The sequence below is a fragment of the Cervus elaphus genome, chromosome 26 (assembly GCF_910594005.1).
Source record: "Cervus elaphus chromosome 26, mCerEla1.1, whole genome shotgun sequence".
Lineage (NCBI taxonomy): Eukaryota > Metazoa > Chordata > Mammalia > Artiodactyla > Cervidae > Cervus > Cervus elaphus.
In genome coordinates this window covers 28,284,800-28,305,707 of record NC_057840.1, presented here as the reverse complement: position 1 = coordinate 28,305,707, position 20,908 = coordinate 28,284,800, and the positions used below count along the sequence as shown (strand labels likewise).

General features: G+C 36.1%; 1 protein-coding gene across 7 annotated transcripts in view; it reads right to left on the bottom strand.

Moving 5' to 3' along the window:
* The window catches only part of UTRN (utrophin), a 540,243-nt gene that overhangs the window by 324,620 nt on the left and 194,715 nt on the right, over positions 1–20,908 (bottom strand). For all 7 annotated transcript variants that reach the window (XM_043888655.1, XM_043888654.1, XM_043888656.1 and 4 more), the window contains 7 exons: positions 20,610–20,738; positions 19,511–19,684; positions 17,506–17,661; positions 11,856–12,026; positions 6,972–7,151; positions 4,534–4,662; positions 1,957–2,127 (listed from right to left, as the gene is read on the bottom strand). In XM_043888655.1, the coding sequence (XP_043744590.1) occupies positions 1,957–2,127; positions 4,534–4,662; positions 6,972–7,151; positions 11,856–12,026; positions 17,506–17,661; positions 19,511–19,684; positions 20,610–20,738 (1,110 nt within the window). The remainder of the gene's footprint in view (positions 1–1,956; positions 2,128–4,533; positions 4,663–6,971; positions 7,152–11,855; positions 12,027–17,505; positions 17,662–19,510; positions 19,685–20,609; positions 20,739–20,908) is intronic.

The following is a 20,908-nucleotide window of genomic DNA, read 5'->3' as shown; positions in this document are numbered from 1 at the left end:
GGCATCTCTGATTACCACATTCTCCAAATTCCAGCCACAGATGTGAACTAGTGTGCAAGGGACCCTGACTGCCTGGAGTGTGTGAGGGGCATTCTGGGACCACAAACAAAACATCAGGAAACAGTGCCATGATGCAGAAGCCACCCCTGCCTTGGCCAGAGAGGAAGAAAGACCACCTCCGAATACAGAAACGTGACAAAGAATGACTCCCAATTAATGTTCTCCAGTACAGTGCCCCCTGGATTGTGATATCCAAACTTCAGAAAAGTGTATCCTTCTCAATGCAGTATTTTCAGACAATATCTATATAGAAATAGTTTCTATGGACGTGCCTAAAATCAATGTGTGTGCATGCTCAGTCGCTTCAGTCATGTCTGACTATTCGTGACCCCACGGACTGCAGCCTGCCAGGCTCCTCGGTCCATGGGGTTCTCCAGGCCAGAATACTGTGGTGGGTTGCCATGACCTGTCTCCAACAGATCTTCCCAACCCAGGGATAGAAGCCATGTCACCTAAATCTCCTGCAATGCAGGCAGATTCTTTACCAGTGAGCCACTGGAGAAGTCCAAAATCAATGTAACAGCTTTAATAAAATGAAATGCAGGAAAACTAGCAGTGTTGACTGAACACGGGGAAGCTAGCAACCTCTCTGGAAAAATCTATTTAACAGCATTTGTATGTACAACTTTCACAACAATTTCAAGGAATTCTATGAAGTGATCCTAAGGGCATATTAAGAGACAAGCAAAAAGACACAGGTAAGAGAATTTTAACAAGACAATATTTATAAAAGCACAATAAAAGTGGAAAACTGACTTAAAAACCACAACAGATCATACAATTGAATAGCTGTTAAAAACCTTGTCAAAGGAGAATAAACAAAACAATATAAAAATTTTGATACTTTAATTTCACATACATATAAGAACAGAAATACATGTCAAAATGTTAACAGAAATTATTTATGGGAAAAATAATCATTTTCTTCGTACTTTCTTTCAATCCACCTCCTATGTCTCCTATACTACTTTTTTACATTTGTAGAAAAATCTCCCATAGAGCTACTGAAAAGACTAAAGTAAGCTTAGGTCACAAGGTAAGGAAGGCAAGAGTTAAAGCAAGATTTTTGTTTGTTTTCTTTAAGTTGTAAATAATCTAAGTATATTCTTAGGCTATGAGAGATAGTTTGGCCTATTTTATCAGATATTTTGGGATTCCCTGGTGGCTCAGTGGTAAGAATCTGCCTGCAAATGCAGGAGACCCAGATTTGATTCCTGGGGCAGGAAGATCCCCTGTAGAAGGAAATGGTAATCCATTCTGGTATCCTTGCCTGGAAAATCCCATGGACAGAGGTGCCTGGTGGGCTGTAGTCCATTGGGTCACAAAGAGTCAGACAGGACTTAGCAACTAAACAATAACAACATCAGATATTTCAAAATAAAGCAAAGTTAGAGAATAGTTACTTCCTACAAAAATGAGGACCCTTCCTCTTAGATAATTTCAATACTTGAAACCTCTTCTCAAATGGGTTATTTTCTTTAATACTAATTTCTTAGATTCTCTCCTTTATTTGCACAATCATAAATAAGAACAAATGCTCCAATCAAAGAAAAGTGATAAAACCATTTTCATTTAATTTTTTGTTGTATGTATCATATAATTGGGGCTTCCCAGATGGCACTAGTGGTAAAGAACCTGCTTGCCAATACAGGTAGATGTAAGAGACGTGGGTTCAATCCCTGGGTGGGGAAGATCCCCTGGAGAAAGGCATGGCAACCCACTCCAGTATTCTTACCTGGAGAATCCCATGGACAGAGGAGCCTGGCAGATTACATTCCATAGGGTCGCAAACAGTCAGACAAAACTGAAGCGACTTAGCACTAGCACCGTATAACTATCTACCATTCAGCTACATGTGTACAAGAAAATAGCTTCATATTAAAATATAACACTTACTTTGGCACTTCTGATGTGTTGAGAGACCTTTTCAAAATTTCTGTTCAATTCCGCTAATTTTGGTTCTACAAGCTCCCGGCTTGAGCCTCCACGTGCACTCATCAAAACAACAGCTTGATCTCGGACATTCTGTACTTGGAGGTTGACATCATCCATCTCAGAGAGTAAACGCTAATTGTAAGAAAGCATGAAATTATCACACGGGAAAAATCAAAACCAAACATGGGTGCAGTGGTAACTGGGAAGTAAAGGGAGCTTAAATAAATGTCTGAGATTCCTAGTAAGACATTTCAATACCATCAATTTGAATAAGAGCTACTCATATATTTTAATATTTATTTTATTTATTTGGCTGCACTGAGTCTTGGTTGCCGCACGTGGGATCTTTAGTTGTGGCATGTGGGATCCTGTTCCCTGACCAGGTATCGAACCCAGGCCCCCTGCATTGGCAGTGTGGAGTCTTAGCCACTGGGCCACCAGGGAAGTCCCTACTCATATATTTTAAAAAAGAGAGAGAGACTTGTTCATGCTATATGGGAAGCATTTTAAACTACTCCCAGTTTATATAAAACTTTACTTCATAACTGCATAGTCTATAAGATTTATTGTGTCATTTCTTCAACCATCTTATTCTAAGAGTTGTAAAGCTTCTTGAGGCTGATAAAAGATTAAGTAGCAAGGAACAGACTTTAACTTCTTTTCCCCCTAGAAATCTTGTTTACCACCATCCTCCTTTCCTTGGTGAAGGTAAACTGATTTGGAAGTGAGTTGAATATTATCATTTAGTTTTTAACTAAAATGTACAACAACATTATGCAGTTTCCTCTGGCTAATTTCATAATGGTCATTAAATTCATTTTCAGGCCTAAGAAAGGAATGCAAATACCTGCCTCGATTTCTACTTCATTCATAAGTTTTTGAAGAGTGCTGGAAATCTCTCAGGAGTATGGCTATAGGTACATTTTGAATGAAGTATTAGCTTATCTGTACGTATCTATAAATTCTGCAGATGTTTTCTTGGTGATTTACAAGAATGAAAGATACCGCAAGGTACTCAATGATCTCAGACGTGGAGCCTAATCCACTGCTCTGAAGAATCTAAGCTTACTTGTTATGGTGGCTGAGAGAAAATAAGTAGTTTGAGGAAGTAGTTTTTAAATTAGTATATGTAGATAGAAACAGAAGAATATCAACTTAACTATGGAACTTTTCATATGTGTTCTCTTGCATCTAAATCTTATTGTCATATTAAAAAAAAAAAACAGCCACTGCTTGTCTCAAATTTTGCTAGTTGTGTACAGATTCTTGAAATTCTCTTTAAGAAAAATCAAGTGGAAAGAAATAAACACTTTGCAAATAGGTCTTGACTTTCATGAAAAATTGTTTAAAGGTTATGTTAAACGTATGTTAGTAATTTAATAAATGTAATAAATTTAATAAATTCACTAAAAGTGTAGTCCTGGAAATAAGGAAAATGTAGTAAAGAAAGGAAACTAATTCATGCTTTAAAGGTTTTACAGACGAATAATTAAACACTCTAAAATGGTTTTGTTTCACATGAACCATCTGGTGTGAAAAAGCTCTGTAACGTCTAAAGGACCTGAAATAATTGTTATTTTGCTGGCAACAGACACATTCTTTATTGTTTGCAGGTTCCTCATCAAATCTTTAATTATGCAGTGTTTCCTGTCATCAATAAACAACGTGAAGGGGAAAAAAAAGATTCATTCAGTGATGTCTGCAAAATGTTGTAAGAGTATATTTGTAACCCAGAATTCAATTGTTCATCCACATCTGATGTGTCAGAGAGTTCCAAAGAAGGATTGGTGGGGCCTGAGCAGTAGATAGAAAAGATTTCCCAGGGGAAATTCTTAAAAGTTAGGTCTGACCTTCAACTTTGAAACAAAATGTAAAAACACAGGAAAGAATAAGGGGTACTCTTGGCACTTTTCTGAGACTCTGAAGTCCCCAGAACAACAATTTCTTCTTTGCTTATCACCAATGAGTAAGGGTATAAAGCAGCTGAGCAAAGTGAAGAAGTCTGCACTTCTGAAAAAGCGTACTATCTTTTTTTTCACAGCTGATCCCTCTGAAAAGCTGGGTTGGTGGGGAATATGCAGCAAGAAATGAAAGCCAAATGCTCATTATGAAGTCAGTTTTGCTCCGACTTTCTGTAATGCCACCAAATTTTGCAAGTCATGAAAAAAATAACTAAGAATGCACTTTCACTGTTAACTAACAACGCAGCATTCAACTATGCAGCATGACAAAATGAAGACGTATTTTCTGTTTTCCTAGCTTATCAAATTACAATGGAAAAATTATGTTAACATTCCCATAATGTGGCACTTTTAGATGCCAATTCTTACCTCAGAGGAATGGAACAAAAATTTAGCTAAGACAAAAACCAAAAAAAAAAAAAGACTCATTCTCATGTTTGTCCCACCAACATAAAAGTTAATAAATCTAATGCACAAGAAACACATGTGTACAAGTAACTTGGAGTATTCCTCAAGAGAAAGGCAACAGCAAAACCTTCCATTCTCAGATTTGTTACTGATCCTCCATGTCTGCTACCTTCACAATTTCTTCTCGTTTGCTTGCTGGCTTTTTTTCGATCTCATCCAACAGTGCTTCAGCTTGATAAAGCCAGGTGCTTATGTGAGCAACATTTCCATCAAATATTTCCAACTGGTTCTGATGGTTCTAGAAAGGAATTAATAAAACACTGATACGACTATATGAAATAATTAAGACAATAATCTTCAAAGACATTTAAAACGTCTTCAAAGACCTAAGTAATGCTGAATTTCAAGAACTTCGACCTTCCTGCAAAGCTCCTCCCCAATGGATAAATCTCACTCCAAAAATTGAACAACTGTAAAAGTGAAAGTGTTAGTCACTCAGCCGTGTCCGACTCTGCAGTCCCATGGACTGTAGCCCGCCAGGCTCCTCTGTCCATGGGATTCTCCAGGCAAGAATACTGGAGTGGGTAGCCATTCCCTTCTCCAGGGGATCTTCCCAACCCAGGGATCAAACCTGGGTCTCCCACATTGCCAGCAGATTCTTTACTGTCTGAGCCACCACGGAAGCACAGCTATGGTTGGGCACTTTTTTCATTTTAATTTAGACCTCAACACAATGAAAAGTGGAAGAATAAATGGCGAAAAGTTCCTTTATAAATTTCATTTCATTTTAATCCCTATTTCTCATTCATATACTACAAATAATCTTACTGGTCCTGCCTTGATCATATTTGTTAAGAACTCATTTAAGGAACTACTAGTATAAAAAGCAATTCACATACGCTTGAATAAGATTTGGCCTATTCAAAGTTTGAGTGCTTGAGGCAGGGCCCATGTCTTTTCACCTCAGTACCATTAGCACTTAACATGACACTTGGCATAGACCTCAGTGATATTTCCTGAAGCACGATATAACATGTGATTGAGAGTATAAATTTGAAAACAGAAGCAAACACTTAAGCCAGTTAAAACAGGGCAGAATTCCTGAGGCAAAAGCAAGAATTTAGAATTTGATCAAAAAGAGTGCAGGAGCCTTATGATGAAATTAACAACTTTTAGGAAATATATTTTATAGGATGAAGTAAGTTTTAAAATAAGCAAATTATTAATGTATAATATGAAAAAATCATTGAAAAATGAGAATAAATGACATAAGAAAAGTTTTGACAATGGTCTGGATTCTAATTAAGAATTGATAAACATCAGACCAAAGTAGGTAAATCAAATGCTCTAATAGAAATAGATATTATTTGAAAGGAGAATTTAGAAGGTACAGACTGCAGAAAACAGAAGTAAGGACTATGAGAATGTGGAATAAAACTAGTTACAATGTAAATGAACATATAAAATAGTTATAGAACATATTCTATGAGCCAAGATTTCACATTTGTTATTCAACACTTAACAACTTTGCTGAGTATGTTCTTTTAACTCCATTTTATATATAGGGAAATTAAAACTTAGTGAAATTAAGTAATTCACACAAGGTTATGAAGACAGTAAGTTGTAGATGAACTCTGAATATCAATCTGACAGGTCAAGACGTAAGCCCACCAACTTCAATGCCCTATACATTCTGATTGATTTCAATAAATATTGAAACACATGATAATTTATTTTTCTCTGTTTCTATCCATTACCCAGTAACTCCATGAATTTGGAAAAAGTCCTATTTCAGGTATATCAGAAGAAATAATAATTTATAGATGAGAACTCTTTTTAAGGGAGGAGATGGTAATGCTGCCATATAGTATTCATTGTTAGTATTAATATAAGAGAAACAGAAAGCATTATGAAAGTAGAGGGTCACTATTTCATGAAATACTAGTTAGTTGTGTAGTGGTATAACCAAAGATTAATAGCATATAACATTTAATAATTACCATAATTATCATAATATCTAATATTGATTGTTTTTAGTTATAAGAACCCTACATGTTTTCCACTATATAATCACAAAAACTGTATGAGGTAAAAATTATAATAATGTCCATTTTACATATGAGAAAACTGAGATTTAGAAAATGCTTAAGTAACTTGACCAAGGTCCTCCAGTTTATAGTCAAAACTTTAACTTGGGCTATCCAGTATTAGAACCTGTGCCCTTAACTAGTAAACCAATTTTAGAACATTAAAAACATTATACATAAAAAAAAACATTATACATATAGCCTATAATAGTATGAAAATTAAATACAATATTAAGTCATTTAAAATGTTGCAGATAAGCTACATTTAGTAAGATGTTCAAGTACACATTTCTATGTATATCACAAATGGTTTATTACTTAATAGAAATACTTTGAACTCTTTCTAGTTATTATCTTTTCAAAGAAAAAGACAAACTGTAGTCTAAATGAAATTAATTCACGAGCAAAACATTATTGTGACAAACAGAAAATACGACTTGGAATTCCAATCAAAGCTGTATTGGTTTTTACGTATTGATAGGAGAAAGAGTTTCACCATGAAATCCTTCCTGAAACTTACCATCAAGGTGTTGCACCAATCCTCAGTCCAGGTACGCACCCGGCTCCACCCGGCATTCAGGACACAGAGCTTCTCTTCTAAAACAGCCTCGCTGCCCTCGATCAGGTTCTGGAGCGCAGCACTGCTCTCTGTGATGGTACTTAAATCGGCTTTTCTTTTTTCCAGATCCTTCAGAATATTCTAGAAAATAAAAATCCCAAGACCCACTTCATCTTGCAGAACATTACAAAAGTTTACACAACCTTCATTTTAAAAATATTTTTCTTCCATATATATATATATATATATATATATATATATACAACTCCCTAGATTGATTACACACGTCAGAAGTGCACAAGATTCCACAACTTGCTAACATGAGAGTTTTTAAGCTTCAAAGAAAAATTAAATATTTAATTACACAAATACCAAAGAATGTAACAATTTTAGATGTGGAAAGGTAATAATATCATTTTTTTTTTAATTTTTTTATTAGTTGGAGGCTAATTACTTCACAACATTTCAGTGGGTTTTGTCATACATTGATATGAATCAGCCATAGATTTACACTTATTCCCCAATTTAATTTATTACACATCAACAATTATCTGCATCATAACTTTAGATATAAAGAATGAATTTCATTTTCAGTAACTACAAGTGGGCAAAGCAGGACTACCCCAGAACTCAAAATTCTAAAATATTCATAGTGAATTTATCTCCTTGACTACTACAGGAAACAACTGATGTACACTATATTTATTTGCAAGGACTACAACCTGATGCAAAGAGCTGAGTCATTTGAAAAGACCCTGATGCTGGAAAAGATTGAAGGTGGGAGGAGAAGGGGATGACAGAGGATGAGATGGGTGGATGGCATCACTGACTCAATGGACATGAGTTTGGGTAAACTCCAGGAGTTGGTGATGGACAGGGAGGCCTGGCATGCTGCAGTTCATGGGGTCACAGAGTCAGACACGACTGAGCGACTGAACTGAATTGAACTGAACAACCCTGTAACTAGGTAACTTAACATATATTCTGTTTATAAACATTACAAAAAATATTTCATCTTAAGTACATCACAGGAGAAGTAGCACGTCTAAGCTTTGGTTCTGCGATTGTCATATTATGTAAAGGTAATACCCTGGATGGCATTATGATAACTTGATTCTCACATTTATAAGTTTGACCAGAGAATTATAAAGAGAATGTTGGGTTCCAAAATCAAAACTGCAAAGTTCTTTCAATCAAAAAGTAACATGCACATATCTACCCTACTGCTGTTGTACCTTGGAATAATATTTAAACAAATCATTTCAAGGAGCTCAAGTCCACATTCAGTCTCACATCATTAAATCACATTTTGAAAGATAAAAATCACAAGTTAGTCAAGATGTAAGACTCATTTGGCCTCATTAATTACTGGTATATTTATAAAGACATCAAAACACTTCTCTCAAGTAAGTGTTCTTCTCCAGCAAAGAGGGAAACAAGCAGAAAAACAGAATACCCACAGCCATACTCTCCGCAGTTATTAATTTTCTACATTCCTTCAGTGGCTATGGACTGATTGGCTACAGTAGTCTTTAAAAACTATAAGGAATAATTAACTATATGCAACTAAATTTAAACAGTACACAAACGATGTTAATAGACTTTACTGTAAAGAAAATGGCTACACTGAAAATACTGATTTTTAAGCTATGGAATAAAAACATTACATTTTGGAATGAAGATGCTATTCAAATTTTGCATTGGAAAATAATTTTACATAATTTTATAGTGTGGAAATACACTGAAGTGTTGTGAAATATGCATGGTTGTTAAATCTGACAATACAATGTTGAAAAAAATGAGTGATTATGTTACATACTGATGTTTCATTTGGTTTACTCTAATGATACGAATGTACTGTGAATTTGTGACTTGTATATACCATCTTCATTATTTCAAATCTGAAATAAGATTAAGTGGGAATTTAAGAGTGAATGGTTCCAGAAGAAATAAACATCATTACTTACTATCTTTGCCTTAAAAATGATGAGAATCAACTGAAAAACTAATTGAATTTATGTGAGTGCACAAAGATGATTAAAAATTAAATATGCAAAAATTGATATTGCCTGTGTACCAGCTATAAGAAATTGGTTTAAAATAAAAAGAAAAGTATACTTTTTACATACCAATAAAATAAATACACAAGAATAAACTTTTTGGCATATATGCGTAATGTTTACAAAGTATTATGTAGGGATGTAAGGGAATTTGGAGAGGAAATGAGACATTTACATGTTACTAAAAAGACTTAATTTAGTAAAGATGTCAATTCCCCTCAAAACAAATTTATAAATTTAAGGCAATTCAACCAAAGTTTCTAAAAGAATTTTTTTAAGAATTTAAGTGTAATAATTTTAAAATTCATATGAATATATACAAAAGAAGGAACAGAAAGTCAAGAAATCCTGTCATTAACTACATGCTAAAGTATATTATAGAACCACATATTAAATAGTTGAAGAAATTTTCAGAGGGTCAGATCAGCGAAGCAGAAAATAAGGCAAAGTAACAGACAAAAAGAATACATGAATTGAGCAGGTCAAATCAGTGAGGAAAGGATAATTACTCAACAAATAGTGCTGAGATAACTGGTAAATTATTTGGGGAAAAAAGAGTTAGAGCCTTACCTCATTACATACACCAAACTAAATTCCAGAAGGATTAAAGCATTAAAGGTAAAAAAGATGAAACTATAAACGAGCTAGAAGAGAATATAAGTAAATAATGATGTAATTTTGTTGTAAAGTTGGCCTTTCTAAACACTAAAGGCAGAAATAATTAGGGGAAAAAATTTATTCTTTAAAAAAGAAAGTATAATAAGTGTTTTAAAAATATACAGAACAGAAAGGAAACTAGAGTGGCAAAAAATTGCATCAATACAAAACATATTAAGCATTAATAATTATAACAGGTAAAGATCTCTAAATTACAACATCAAATGGTGACAGAAGCTACAAATGGCCTATACACTAAAGGAAAATGTTCTAATTAAATAACTGAGACATGTTATTTGCCTGCCCTTGTCAAAAGTTTAGTTAAAACAAGCAAGTAGAAATTCTCACTCACAGCTGTTGGGTAAAACATTTCTGAAGGACAATTTCATAACCAGTATAGACTTTTAAAATGGATACATCCCTTGACCCAATATTTTTAGAGCTAAGAATTTATCCTCAGAAAACTAATTACAAATATATGCTAAGATTTAATTACAAATATATGCTAAGATTTAACCACAAGTATACTCATCACAGCAGTTTTTACAATAGTGAAAACTGGTAATAATTTAAACGGACATGAACGGAGGAATGGGACAATAAGAAATAAAATATACAATGAAATACTATCTATCTCCAATGTGTGACACAAAATACTTGTAGATAAAAGAAAATGTTAAAGACACAACCTGCTTTTCAAAAAGGTCATGAAACACTAAATATAATTCTTCTTAAAGTATATGCTTGTGCTTGCATGTCTATATGGGCCTACAAAAAACTGAAATGATAACAGGGTATTCTTTGATTAAAGATCACTTTTGCTCCTGTCTCTTTTTTTGTATTACACTATGCAAATATCATCCAATGAGCTTATAGGACTCAAGGGACTAGTAAAAAATAATAACTTTCAAAGTGTATTGTAGAAAAAAGATGATATTTCCTTGAAAAACTTTAATTCAAAAAAATAAAGTTTAGCGCCTTTGTCAGTCATCCACTGTAACCCATGAATTCCAGTGTGTTTCACTTCCTCCATATATCCCTTTTACTCCACACAGCAATTATACATTCCACAGGCTATTAAACTGAGAACATTCTTTCTAGTGACTAACATCTTGACTTTCTTACAACAGCTAACTCCAAAGAGCATTCAAATTAAGGGATTGTATCACCCCACAACCTCAGAGCACCTCCTCCTCACACCCCAAAAGTCGACGCCTATAGAAGAAGTCAAAACTGACACCTGGGGTTTTATATAAAGCTCTGTCACAGTGCTGATCCTTTATTTTCAGCAGTTATCTCTAGTATACATGCTTCTTAGAAAATGAATTGAGAAAAAGAGAATGCCTTGGTTAAAAAAAAGAAAAACTACTTTGTGTTTCATTCAATTCTTGGTCCACCTCAAAAGAGAGAACTGGCAAATCAACTCTCTAATCTATGTGATTGCTAAGTAAATATAGGACTAGAGAAAATTCTTTGATCTTTTATTGATTTTTTTTTTTTAATTCTGTCTCTCTGCTCTCTACACCAGTTAGCTTGCAATATAAAGATTAGTTACTGGTACAAAACTTACTATAGAAGAATTAATAAATTCAGCACAATACTTTGTGAAGAATGAATACTCAAAAAATGTCACTGATTCTGAAGGTGATAGTTATACTGTGTTCAAGTACCACGTAAGTGTAATGACTACAAAAACCTTGCTGATAAGCCATGTGAGTTTAACTCTTTCAGAATCAAGATAAAAATATCTTCTGGGGAATTCCTTTCCAGTTGTTTGGACTCTGCACTTTCACTGTCAAGGACCCGGGTTCAATCCCTGGTGGGGAACCAAGATCCCACAAGCTGAGAGGTATGGCCAAAATCAATCAACAAATCTTTCCCCTATCTTAACACATGTATATGTATATGTTATTTGTATATATACGCATGCGTGTGTGTGTGTGTGTGTCTTCTGAAGATAGTTGCTTTTAAAATATTCTTAGGACAGAGATGTGGAAAAAAGAACGGAAAAAGGAAAAGAAGATATTTAGTATGAAATGGAGACAAATGACATCTACCCAGATTTCTCTGATCAAAATGCCACAGATTACACTGATAATCTTCGTGGTTCACCTGAACTACAACTTACTTTAGCCCAGGAAATTTCTGTATCCAAATCACCAAGCAAAGTTTCTGAAGTGGATTTCTGTACCAATTCGGTTTCGGTAACAGAAAGCCATTCAGAGAGAGCAGCAGCCTCTTTCTTCATTTTCCGAGCCAACTGGGATGCTCTTTCCAGATCCTGTTTTCCCTCTGTCACCTTAAAAAAAAGCGCAAGAGAGATGAACATGGGTGGAAACAAACATGGACTAAAGATCCACACAGATTCATAACCCCCAAGACATACCTAACCTTTATCTCTGGCACCTAGAATCACTTCATTCTTGCATTTCTGCAGGAAGACAATATACTGTAGTGGTTAAGTTTCAGGCAACCCTGAATTTTCATCTTAGTTCTACCACTTAACTTCCTAAGTGGCCCTGGTAGAGATAGAGCCCTCAGAAGGTTGTTACAAGTTTTTAGTGAGGAAAATATATACACAAAGGTCTTGCCCCAGTCCCTTCAACAAGGTTAAGGAATCAAAGAATAGCATCTTTCATCATTTTGAGCAGAAGATGTCTTAAACCCTCTCAATGAGGGATTCTGTTTAAAAAACAAACACATCAACATGAGGGAGAAATGGCAAGATTTTTTACAATCATACGTTTCACAATTAACCGCTTAATTTAAAATACATTAAATGGCTATGGAATACAAACTTTTATTACTATTTTGTTCTGACTGTTGTTGACAGAAAGGAAAATGAACTTAACTGACATTTGCCAGCCTCTCATATTATACTAATAAATCTACACATGTTATACAATAAAACCCTGTGATCAGAACTATTTTTTTCCACTTAACAGAACAGGACAGTGAAGCTTAAAAAGGTTACGGTCATGAGCAGAGCGGCATGACCATGAGACTGAGCCTGGTCTGACCACTGGCATTACACAGTGGTAGTCTCAGACTAAAATGATTCACAGCCTAATGCTGAGCTGACACTTTAAAGGATGTCAAACACAATATATACACAAAAACATGTTCCTGCTTTTATGTGCATGTATGTATAGACAATAATATTATAAGTAGTAGAGTGAAATGTGATGTATGGGATGAAATTTTTTAGATGATATAAAATAATATAAACTTTCTTAGATATAGAAATCAAATTTTTCTGAGTAAGTAAAATGGGATTGCACTTCTTACTCATCCTGTAAGTTTATTTTTACTCTTGCATGTCTCAAAGATTGATTATTATTCAATTCCTTCTTAGAAGCGAAATTTTTTTCCTATGGAGTTTAATTAAAATTCATGACTCTAAATTAATAGCACCTCAAGGCAGACTTCAGGAGAAAAATATTTGAATTATATTAAAAGATATTACGATACTTATCTGACTGACATGCCCAGGCAACTACACAATCATCATAAAACTTAATGCTACCAAAGATTTTGGTATACCAGGAAGAAAATAATTTACAGTTCAACTTATAACAATTTACACTCTCTTCAGCTGATCTAATCAATGCATTTTAAGATGTACTGCATATTAAATTAGGCAGTATCAAGTTGTAAATCTTTTACCTAACCATTTATCCCTTCTCCCTCCTGGAGATGCAAGCATTCCTTCTCAATAGGATCATTCCCACCAAGGATGAAACATACTCAAGCATTTGTCTGTCTCTCTCTCTCTCACACACGCACACATACACACACACACACACACACATACACACACAAGTTTCCTCCTCTGGCCCCACCTTCCCTCCCTCTCTCCTGCCTTTCCCATACAAATTCTCAAAACCATCTGTCATCCCCCATACAGTGTTCAAGCCATGACATTCTGGCTTCTACCTCCATCATTCCACAGAAATCATCTTTGCTAAGCTCAGTGATGACCCCAATGGCAAAAGATCTAAAGTATGCTTTTAAGTGGATGCCTTGTTTTTACTATTTCAGTAATATTCAGAACAAAAACCTACACTCATTCTCCAAATCCCCTCTGTCCTTCAGCTTCCCAGACCTAGCACATTCCTGGGGTACTACCACTTCTTACCACTTTTTTATATGTAGTTTCTCATGCATATAAAATACATGGTTGCACAATATGTGTTTTTAAGGTGTATACTGTAATCATTTTATACACATATATATTGTGAAATGAGTCCCACAGTTAATTAACACGTCCATCATCACACAGTTACCTTTTTCTGTGGTGAGAACACCTAAGATCTACTTTCTGAGCAGATGTCAAGTTTGCAGTTATGGAAAACAACATGGAGGGCCCTCAAAAAATTTAAAAAAGAACTACTGCTCTATCATCCAGCAACCCTACTTCTGGTATATAACAAAGGAAATGAAATCATTATTTTAAAGAGATATCTGCATTCCCATATTCACTGCAGCATTATTCACAATAGCCACTGACAAATAAATGAAGAAATGTGATATACATAAATACATACACACACACACACTTACATATATACTTTAGTTTCTCTATAAGCTCATCTTCTTCAAATATCCTCCTAAGTGATGCAATCCCTCAAAACTTACTTAATTCAGGAACTTTTCTTTTTTCACTATTGATATATCCTCTCCCTAGTCAATCTCATCATCACTGAAAATTTTAATTATCACCTCTATGCATATGACTCATAAAATTTATATCTTCATCCCAGATATAGTCTCCAGACTTGAATAACCATGAATATCTGACATATGCAATTAACTCTCTCAAAGACACTTAAAATGTCAACATATCCCAAACATGTTTATGATTTTCCATGCTTCTGCCTTTAAGTGTCCCATCCCAATGATGACACTGTGATCTTCCACATAATCAAGCCCGAAACCCAGGAGTCTCCTTCATCTCTCTCCTGCATCTCCACATCAAAGCCTCCACCAAGACCTGCTCACTTTATATCCTAAATATCTATTTAAAAAATCTGTTCATACTATCTCCAATGTCCCACCCTAGTTCAAGCACCATCATTTCTCACTAAGAGCATGACAATGACTTCCTAACTGGTCTTCTTACATCCATGCTTGCCTGTATGCAATGTACGCTCCAAACTGCAGTGAGTGACCTTTTAGAAAAACATACATCTGAGCATGTTCTCTCCCTGCTAAAGCCCTGCAATAATTACTCATTACTCCAGAGACAGAGATTAAAATATTTATCACAAACTCAAAGACACTGGTAGGATCTGGTATCATCACATCTCTCCAAAATCTTGTTCCCACACTTGTTCTCTCTGCTTTAGCCACACAAACGTACCACGCTGCCTTTTGCCACAGACCTTTACACATGATGTTGCATCAGCCTCAAAAATTCTTCCACTGATTTTGCCCTGGCTACTACGACTCATCCTTCAGATCTCAGCTTATGCACCACTTGCTCAGGGAAGCTTTCCTAACCCAGACTGGATCAAATCCCTCTTTACACATACTCCTACAGTGCTACATATATTCCTTCATAACACTTTAGGCTGATAATTTGACATTACTTTGTATGACTGCTTGATTAAAGCTTTCTTCTTTTATTTCTCACAGTTCCACTTGGCAGAGATAACATGTTTTTGCTCATCACTGTATCTCTAACTGCCTGTGTAACTTCTCATACACATTAAAGTTTAGTTGTATTGAGTGAGAAAATGACTTAACTCTAAAGCCATAATCACAGAAATTTGGTGTAAAAACCAGCCACACTGTTACCATTTATAAAATGCCCTGTCAATTAATAAATACAGTGAAAGTGAAAGTCGCTCAGTCTTGTCCAATTCTTTGTGACCCCTTGGACTATACAGTCCATAGAATTCTCCAGAATACTGGGGTGGGTAGCTGTTCCCTTCTCCAGGGGATCTTCCCAACCCAGAAACTGAACCCAGGCCTCTCGTATTGCAGGCAGATTCTTTACCATCTGAGCTACCAGGGAAGCCCAAATAATACAGTAATATTTCACCAGCCGTATAATATAAAAAGAAGCTCTTACCATATGTGTTCCAGATGTGAAATGTATCAAAAATGGTATACAGTATATCACATCAGTAATCTAATCTTGCAGAAGTGAAATCCAAATTGCCCAGGAAATGTATGACTGTTAGTAATCTCAGAGTGATCACAAAATTTCAGCTTGTATTCTCTGGGCTTGTGTAGAAACTTGGTTAATATTTAATAACCACAGAAGGGTCTAATATATTATCTAACACAGCTTTTCAATATTAATGAGAATGTTTCACTTCATTTGTTTCTGTGTTTTATCTTGTTTTTGCTTGTCTGGTTTCAGGGCAGAGATTCTCAATAAGAGAAGACGTGAAGCTTAATGGATCCAGTCAGTCATTCACAATAAAGGGCCTAACAACTTCCTCACAAATTCACTAAAATGTTCAAATTATAGATGTTTCTGGATAAGATTTTAAATCCTGCTGGATTAATGTGAAGTTCCTGATACTATTAGAGTCCTAATGTTTTTAACATTTCTCAATGGATTGTTCAATCTAGAAACCCAAGGACCAATAACCTGTGTTTACACAGAGACTATTACTTGTGGAGTTTCTTCACAATAACTTATGAAATGTCTGTAGCCTTTGAAAATATAGAAATTAGTCTGGATTACACATTAAAATACATTTCTATGTAACTATTCATCATTTTAATAGTAACATACTCTGTGAAAAGGCAGAAAGATATGATACTGAAAGATGAACCCCACAGGTCAGTAGGCGTCTATATGGTCTATAAGGTGTCTATAAGGTCAATATGCTACCGGAGGAGAGTGGAGAAATAGCTCCAGAAGGAATGAAGAGGCTGAGCCAAAGCGAAAACAACAGTCAGTTGTGGATGTGACTGGTGGTGAAAGGAAAGTCCAATACTGTAAAGAAAATCATTGCATAGGAACCTGGAATGTTAGGTCCATGAATCAAAGTAAATTGGAAGTGATCAAACAGAAGATGGCAAGAGTGAAAATCGACATTTCAGGAATCAGTGAACTAAAATGGATAGGAATGGGTGAATTTAATTCAGATGATTATTATAACTACTACAAAGCTATGGTTTTCCCAGCAGTCACGTATGGATGTGAGAGTTGGACTATAAAGAAAACTGAGCACCAAAGAATTGATGCTTTCGAACTGTGGTGTTGGAGAAGACTCTTGAGAGTCCCTAGGACTGCAAGGAGATCCAACCAGTCCATCCCCAAGGAAATCAGTCCTGAATATTCATTAGAAGGACTGATGCTGAACCTGAAACTCCAATACTTTGGCCACCTGATGCGAAGAATTGACTCATTTGAAAAGCCCTGATGCTGGGAAAGATTGAAGGTGGGAGGAGAAGGAGATGACAGAGGATGAGACGGTTAGAAGGCATCACCGACTCAATGGACATGAGTTTGAGCAAGCTCTGGGAGTTGGTGATGGACAGGGAGGCCTGGCGTGCTACAGTCCATGGGGTCACAAAGAGTCAGACACGACGGAGCAACTGAACTGAAATGAACTGTGGGCAAGAATCCCTTAGAAGAAATGGAGTGGCCCTCATGGACAACACACACTTTTAAAGATATGTAATAAAAATTATTGGAATAAATTAAAACATGTATTATTGATGCCATAAAATTCAAATAAGCATTCCTCTCCCAGAAGTAAAATTTCAGAATACACAGATGAGAGAGACAGAGGGGAGTACACCCGCCCGCTCACCTGGGCGCCCAGGTCGTTGTAGAGAACCTTCAGAGAGGTCAGCTGCTCATCCATCCCCTTAGGATTGTCGGTTTGCTGCTTCTGGACAATGTGCCTTCCTGTTTTGATTACAGTCTCCACTTCAAGCTTGACTTCACTCAAAATTTTATAGAGTTTCTTAAAAATAAAGCCAGACAAATTTTACATATTAGTGAAAATGTGGTAACTGGAACCATTTCAGAACATGGATGGCAAAGATTGACAGCCAAGAATTAACCATGGAGATCAAAGGATTTTATCTCTCTCAGATCTGGTTCAAAGAAAGAGTAAGATGAGATCAAGGTTGTAATAATTTTTTAAATTCAGATAAGAAAATACACTCATAGAGATTATACTTGTCTTATTAAAAAAGACTCAAACCTATATCTTAAAGGCTTAGGAAAGTACTTGATAATATGAACATTTTTCCTACATAAAATGGGAAAACATGAGGACTAAAAATTGAACGTCCAACATTTTTTAAAATTACATTTTTCAAAATCCTAAATGCTGTGACTAGAAAAAAGCTAATGCTGGCTATTTCTGGCTGTGGGAATTTGGAAGTATTAAGATTCAATTTTTTCTTACAGTTCTCTGAAGTACAAAGTCTGCCACAAAGAGCAGCACATGTTAGTTACATAATGAAAAGACATATAAAAGTTCCATACATCAATATGTATATGACCATAGGAAGTTGAAGTTATACAGGTCAAATTCAGAGATGCCCTCATCCTCATTGCTTTAAAGCTGAAAAGCTTTATCCTGGGCAGGTTCTCTTATCTCCATTCATCATAGTGTTGACCTGAAACACCTCATGTGGCGCGGTCACATAGTAACAGACCACTGGACTAGATGGCTCAAGGTCAAGGACAGTGCTTGCTTTGTTGATCTCTGTATCTCAGTAAATATACATGTACACTCATTCATGCATATGCACACATATTATGTATAAAAATTCATCCTATTTGTTCATCCTTCCATTCATTCCAGTTTTTAAGTAATCAAACAATCTTCAGTATGCAACAGACATGTGGAGACTGCAATTTTGAAAAGCACAAAGAACTCTTCCCAGACTTTTCTAAACACATGTCATCTTCAGTTTTCTCATGATTCTTCTCAAACAGAACACTAATTCTAAGACTGTGAATACTCAGGCACATGATCTTTAAATTCCTGGGCAACTGAATTTTAAAGTTCAAAACTAAAAGAGTAATAAGGTCTTTTAAATAATTTTTTCTTTTACATCTTAAGTTTAGACTTTGACTTAAAATTTTATTTTCCTAGAGAATGATTTTTATGCTACCATATCACTGACATCTATTCTAAGTATAATTTTTTCTTTCACACTTTAGGCTTAAACTTTATAAATTAAAATTTAAAATTTTACTTTCTTTGAGAATAAATTTGCTGTACATTGCAATATTCCTGACATTCACTCTAAGTACGGTTCTTCTGGTGGTAGTTTAGTTACTAAGTTGTGTCCGACTCTTGCGACCTCATGGACTATAGCCTACGAGACTCCTCTGTCCACGGGATTCTCCAGGCAGGAATACTGGAGTGGGTTGCCATTTCCTGGTTCCTCTAGCTACCTCAAATTGATCCTTTAAAATTTAGCTGGTTAGTCACATTCTGTCAAAGTCTTCCCTAACTTCATACTGTGATTAAGATATGTTTTCCTCTTGTTTTTAAATCACATTATATGCATGTCTATTCTAGTTTCCTTATCTCATTACACTGTACTAATTGATTTTACTCTCTGCTGGTTTTACTGATTTTTTCTGATTTTACTCTCTCTCCTATCTCTCCTAATTTCCTAGGAGGAAAGAATCACACTTCTAATTTCCTAACCTGTTTTTCATCATTTATCCCTATTCTTAGCACATTTTAGACTAACAACTATTGTACAAAACATATATATAAGCACTAGATGAAGCCATATTAGCAACAGGAAAACCCATTGGACACATTAGCCACCCAGTGGCCTCACCATACACTTGTCCAGGTGGGTCTGTATGACATCAGGGTCCACATCCCTCACGTCCAGGACATGAAGCTCTGCTTTCACACCATCAAGCACACGCTTGCAGTCAAGCATGCGCTGTTCAAAGTTAGCAGGCTTCTGGAAAAGCTGGAACTTTGTGGACACCTCTCGAAGTTTCCTCTGTTGGCACAAATGAAAATAATAATTCACATTAGAATGATCATCTCTCTCAGCAGAGAATATCAGCATAACACATACTTCAAAAAGGGGTAGAATAAAGGAACAATAAAAACATTCCTTAACAGAAATCTGTGAGGTTGCCTGATCATCTTAGGGAACCGTACAGCCCAGTGTCATGAATTCCTTGACATTCAGGGTCTCAATCTGAAATATAATGAAAGGCTAAGCTAGCCTCACTGGAATGAAAACCACGTTAATTTTCTCACCTGTCTGAAAAACACAGTTCAGAAACCTAGAATTCATAATGCCCTTCAACACAAGCTCAAAGTGCAAGTCAGTCTGCTTCTTCCATCACAGGCTGTCGTACTGTGTCCCACGCACTCAGCCGGCCCAGTGTACCAGCCACACCAGTCGTGATGGAGTGCATGCATATAGTCGTGTTCAGCTCTCTGCAACCCCATGGACTGTAGCCCACCAGGCTCCTCTGTCCATGAAATTTTCCAGGCAAGAATACTAGAGTGGGTTGCCATTTCCTTCTCCAGGGTATCTTCCCAACCCAGGGATCACACCCATGTCTCCTACGTCTCCTGTATTGGCAGGCGGATTCTTTACCACCGAGCCTTCAGGGAAGCCTGTACTGATGGAGGTTCTAGTCAGTGGGAAGACCTATACAAAGCGAACTTCCAAATCGAGATTGCTCTGTCTTCTCAACTCAACTAGAAAATTCAGATCCAACAGTTTCCACCCAGACAACAATTTGTTTCTGCTGCCCACCTGAGGATGCAGGGTTCCTTCAACACATCACTCCCAGCCCCCTCTTCACATCACAGAGAAGACCAAAGGCATCCAAGTCATCAGCTCTTTCTCATTTTCTTTTTATGCCCAACACACTGAGAAGTAAAAGGAAGCTGCTCCCCCTCCTCACCTGCAGCACATCCATCTGACTTCCTCCCCTGGCAGTCCGGCCCTCTGGGGAGGTCTGGGGTGAAGACCTTGTACTTCTTCTCAACTCCTCTAGAGTCAGCTCATGGGCTGAGATCTCTGCTTGGATTTTCTACAGAGAGATTAGAAAAGGGAGAGAATATCTTTTTTAAGTTTCATCGAGTCATACAACAGGTAAAATACAAGCTTTAATCAGCGTGCAGCATAATAATAATGTGTGTGTATGCTCAGTCGCTCAGTGGTGTCCAGCTCTTTGTGACCCTATGGACTGTAACCTGGCAG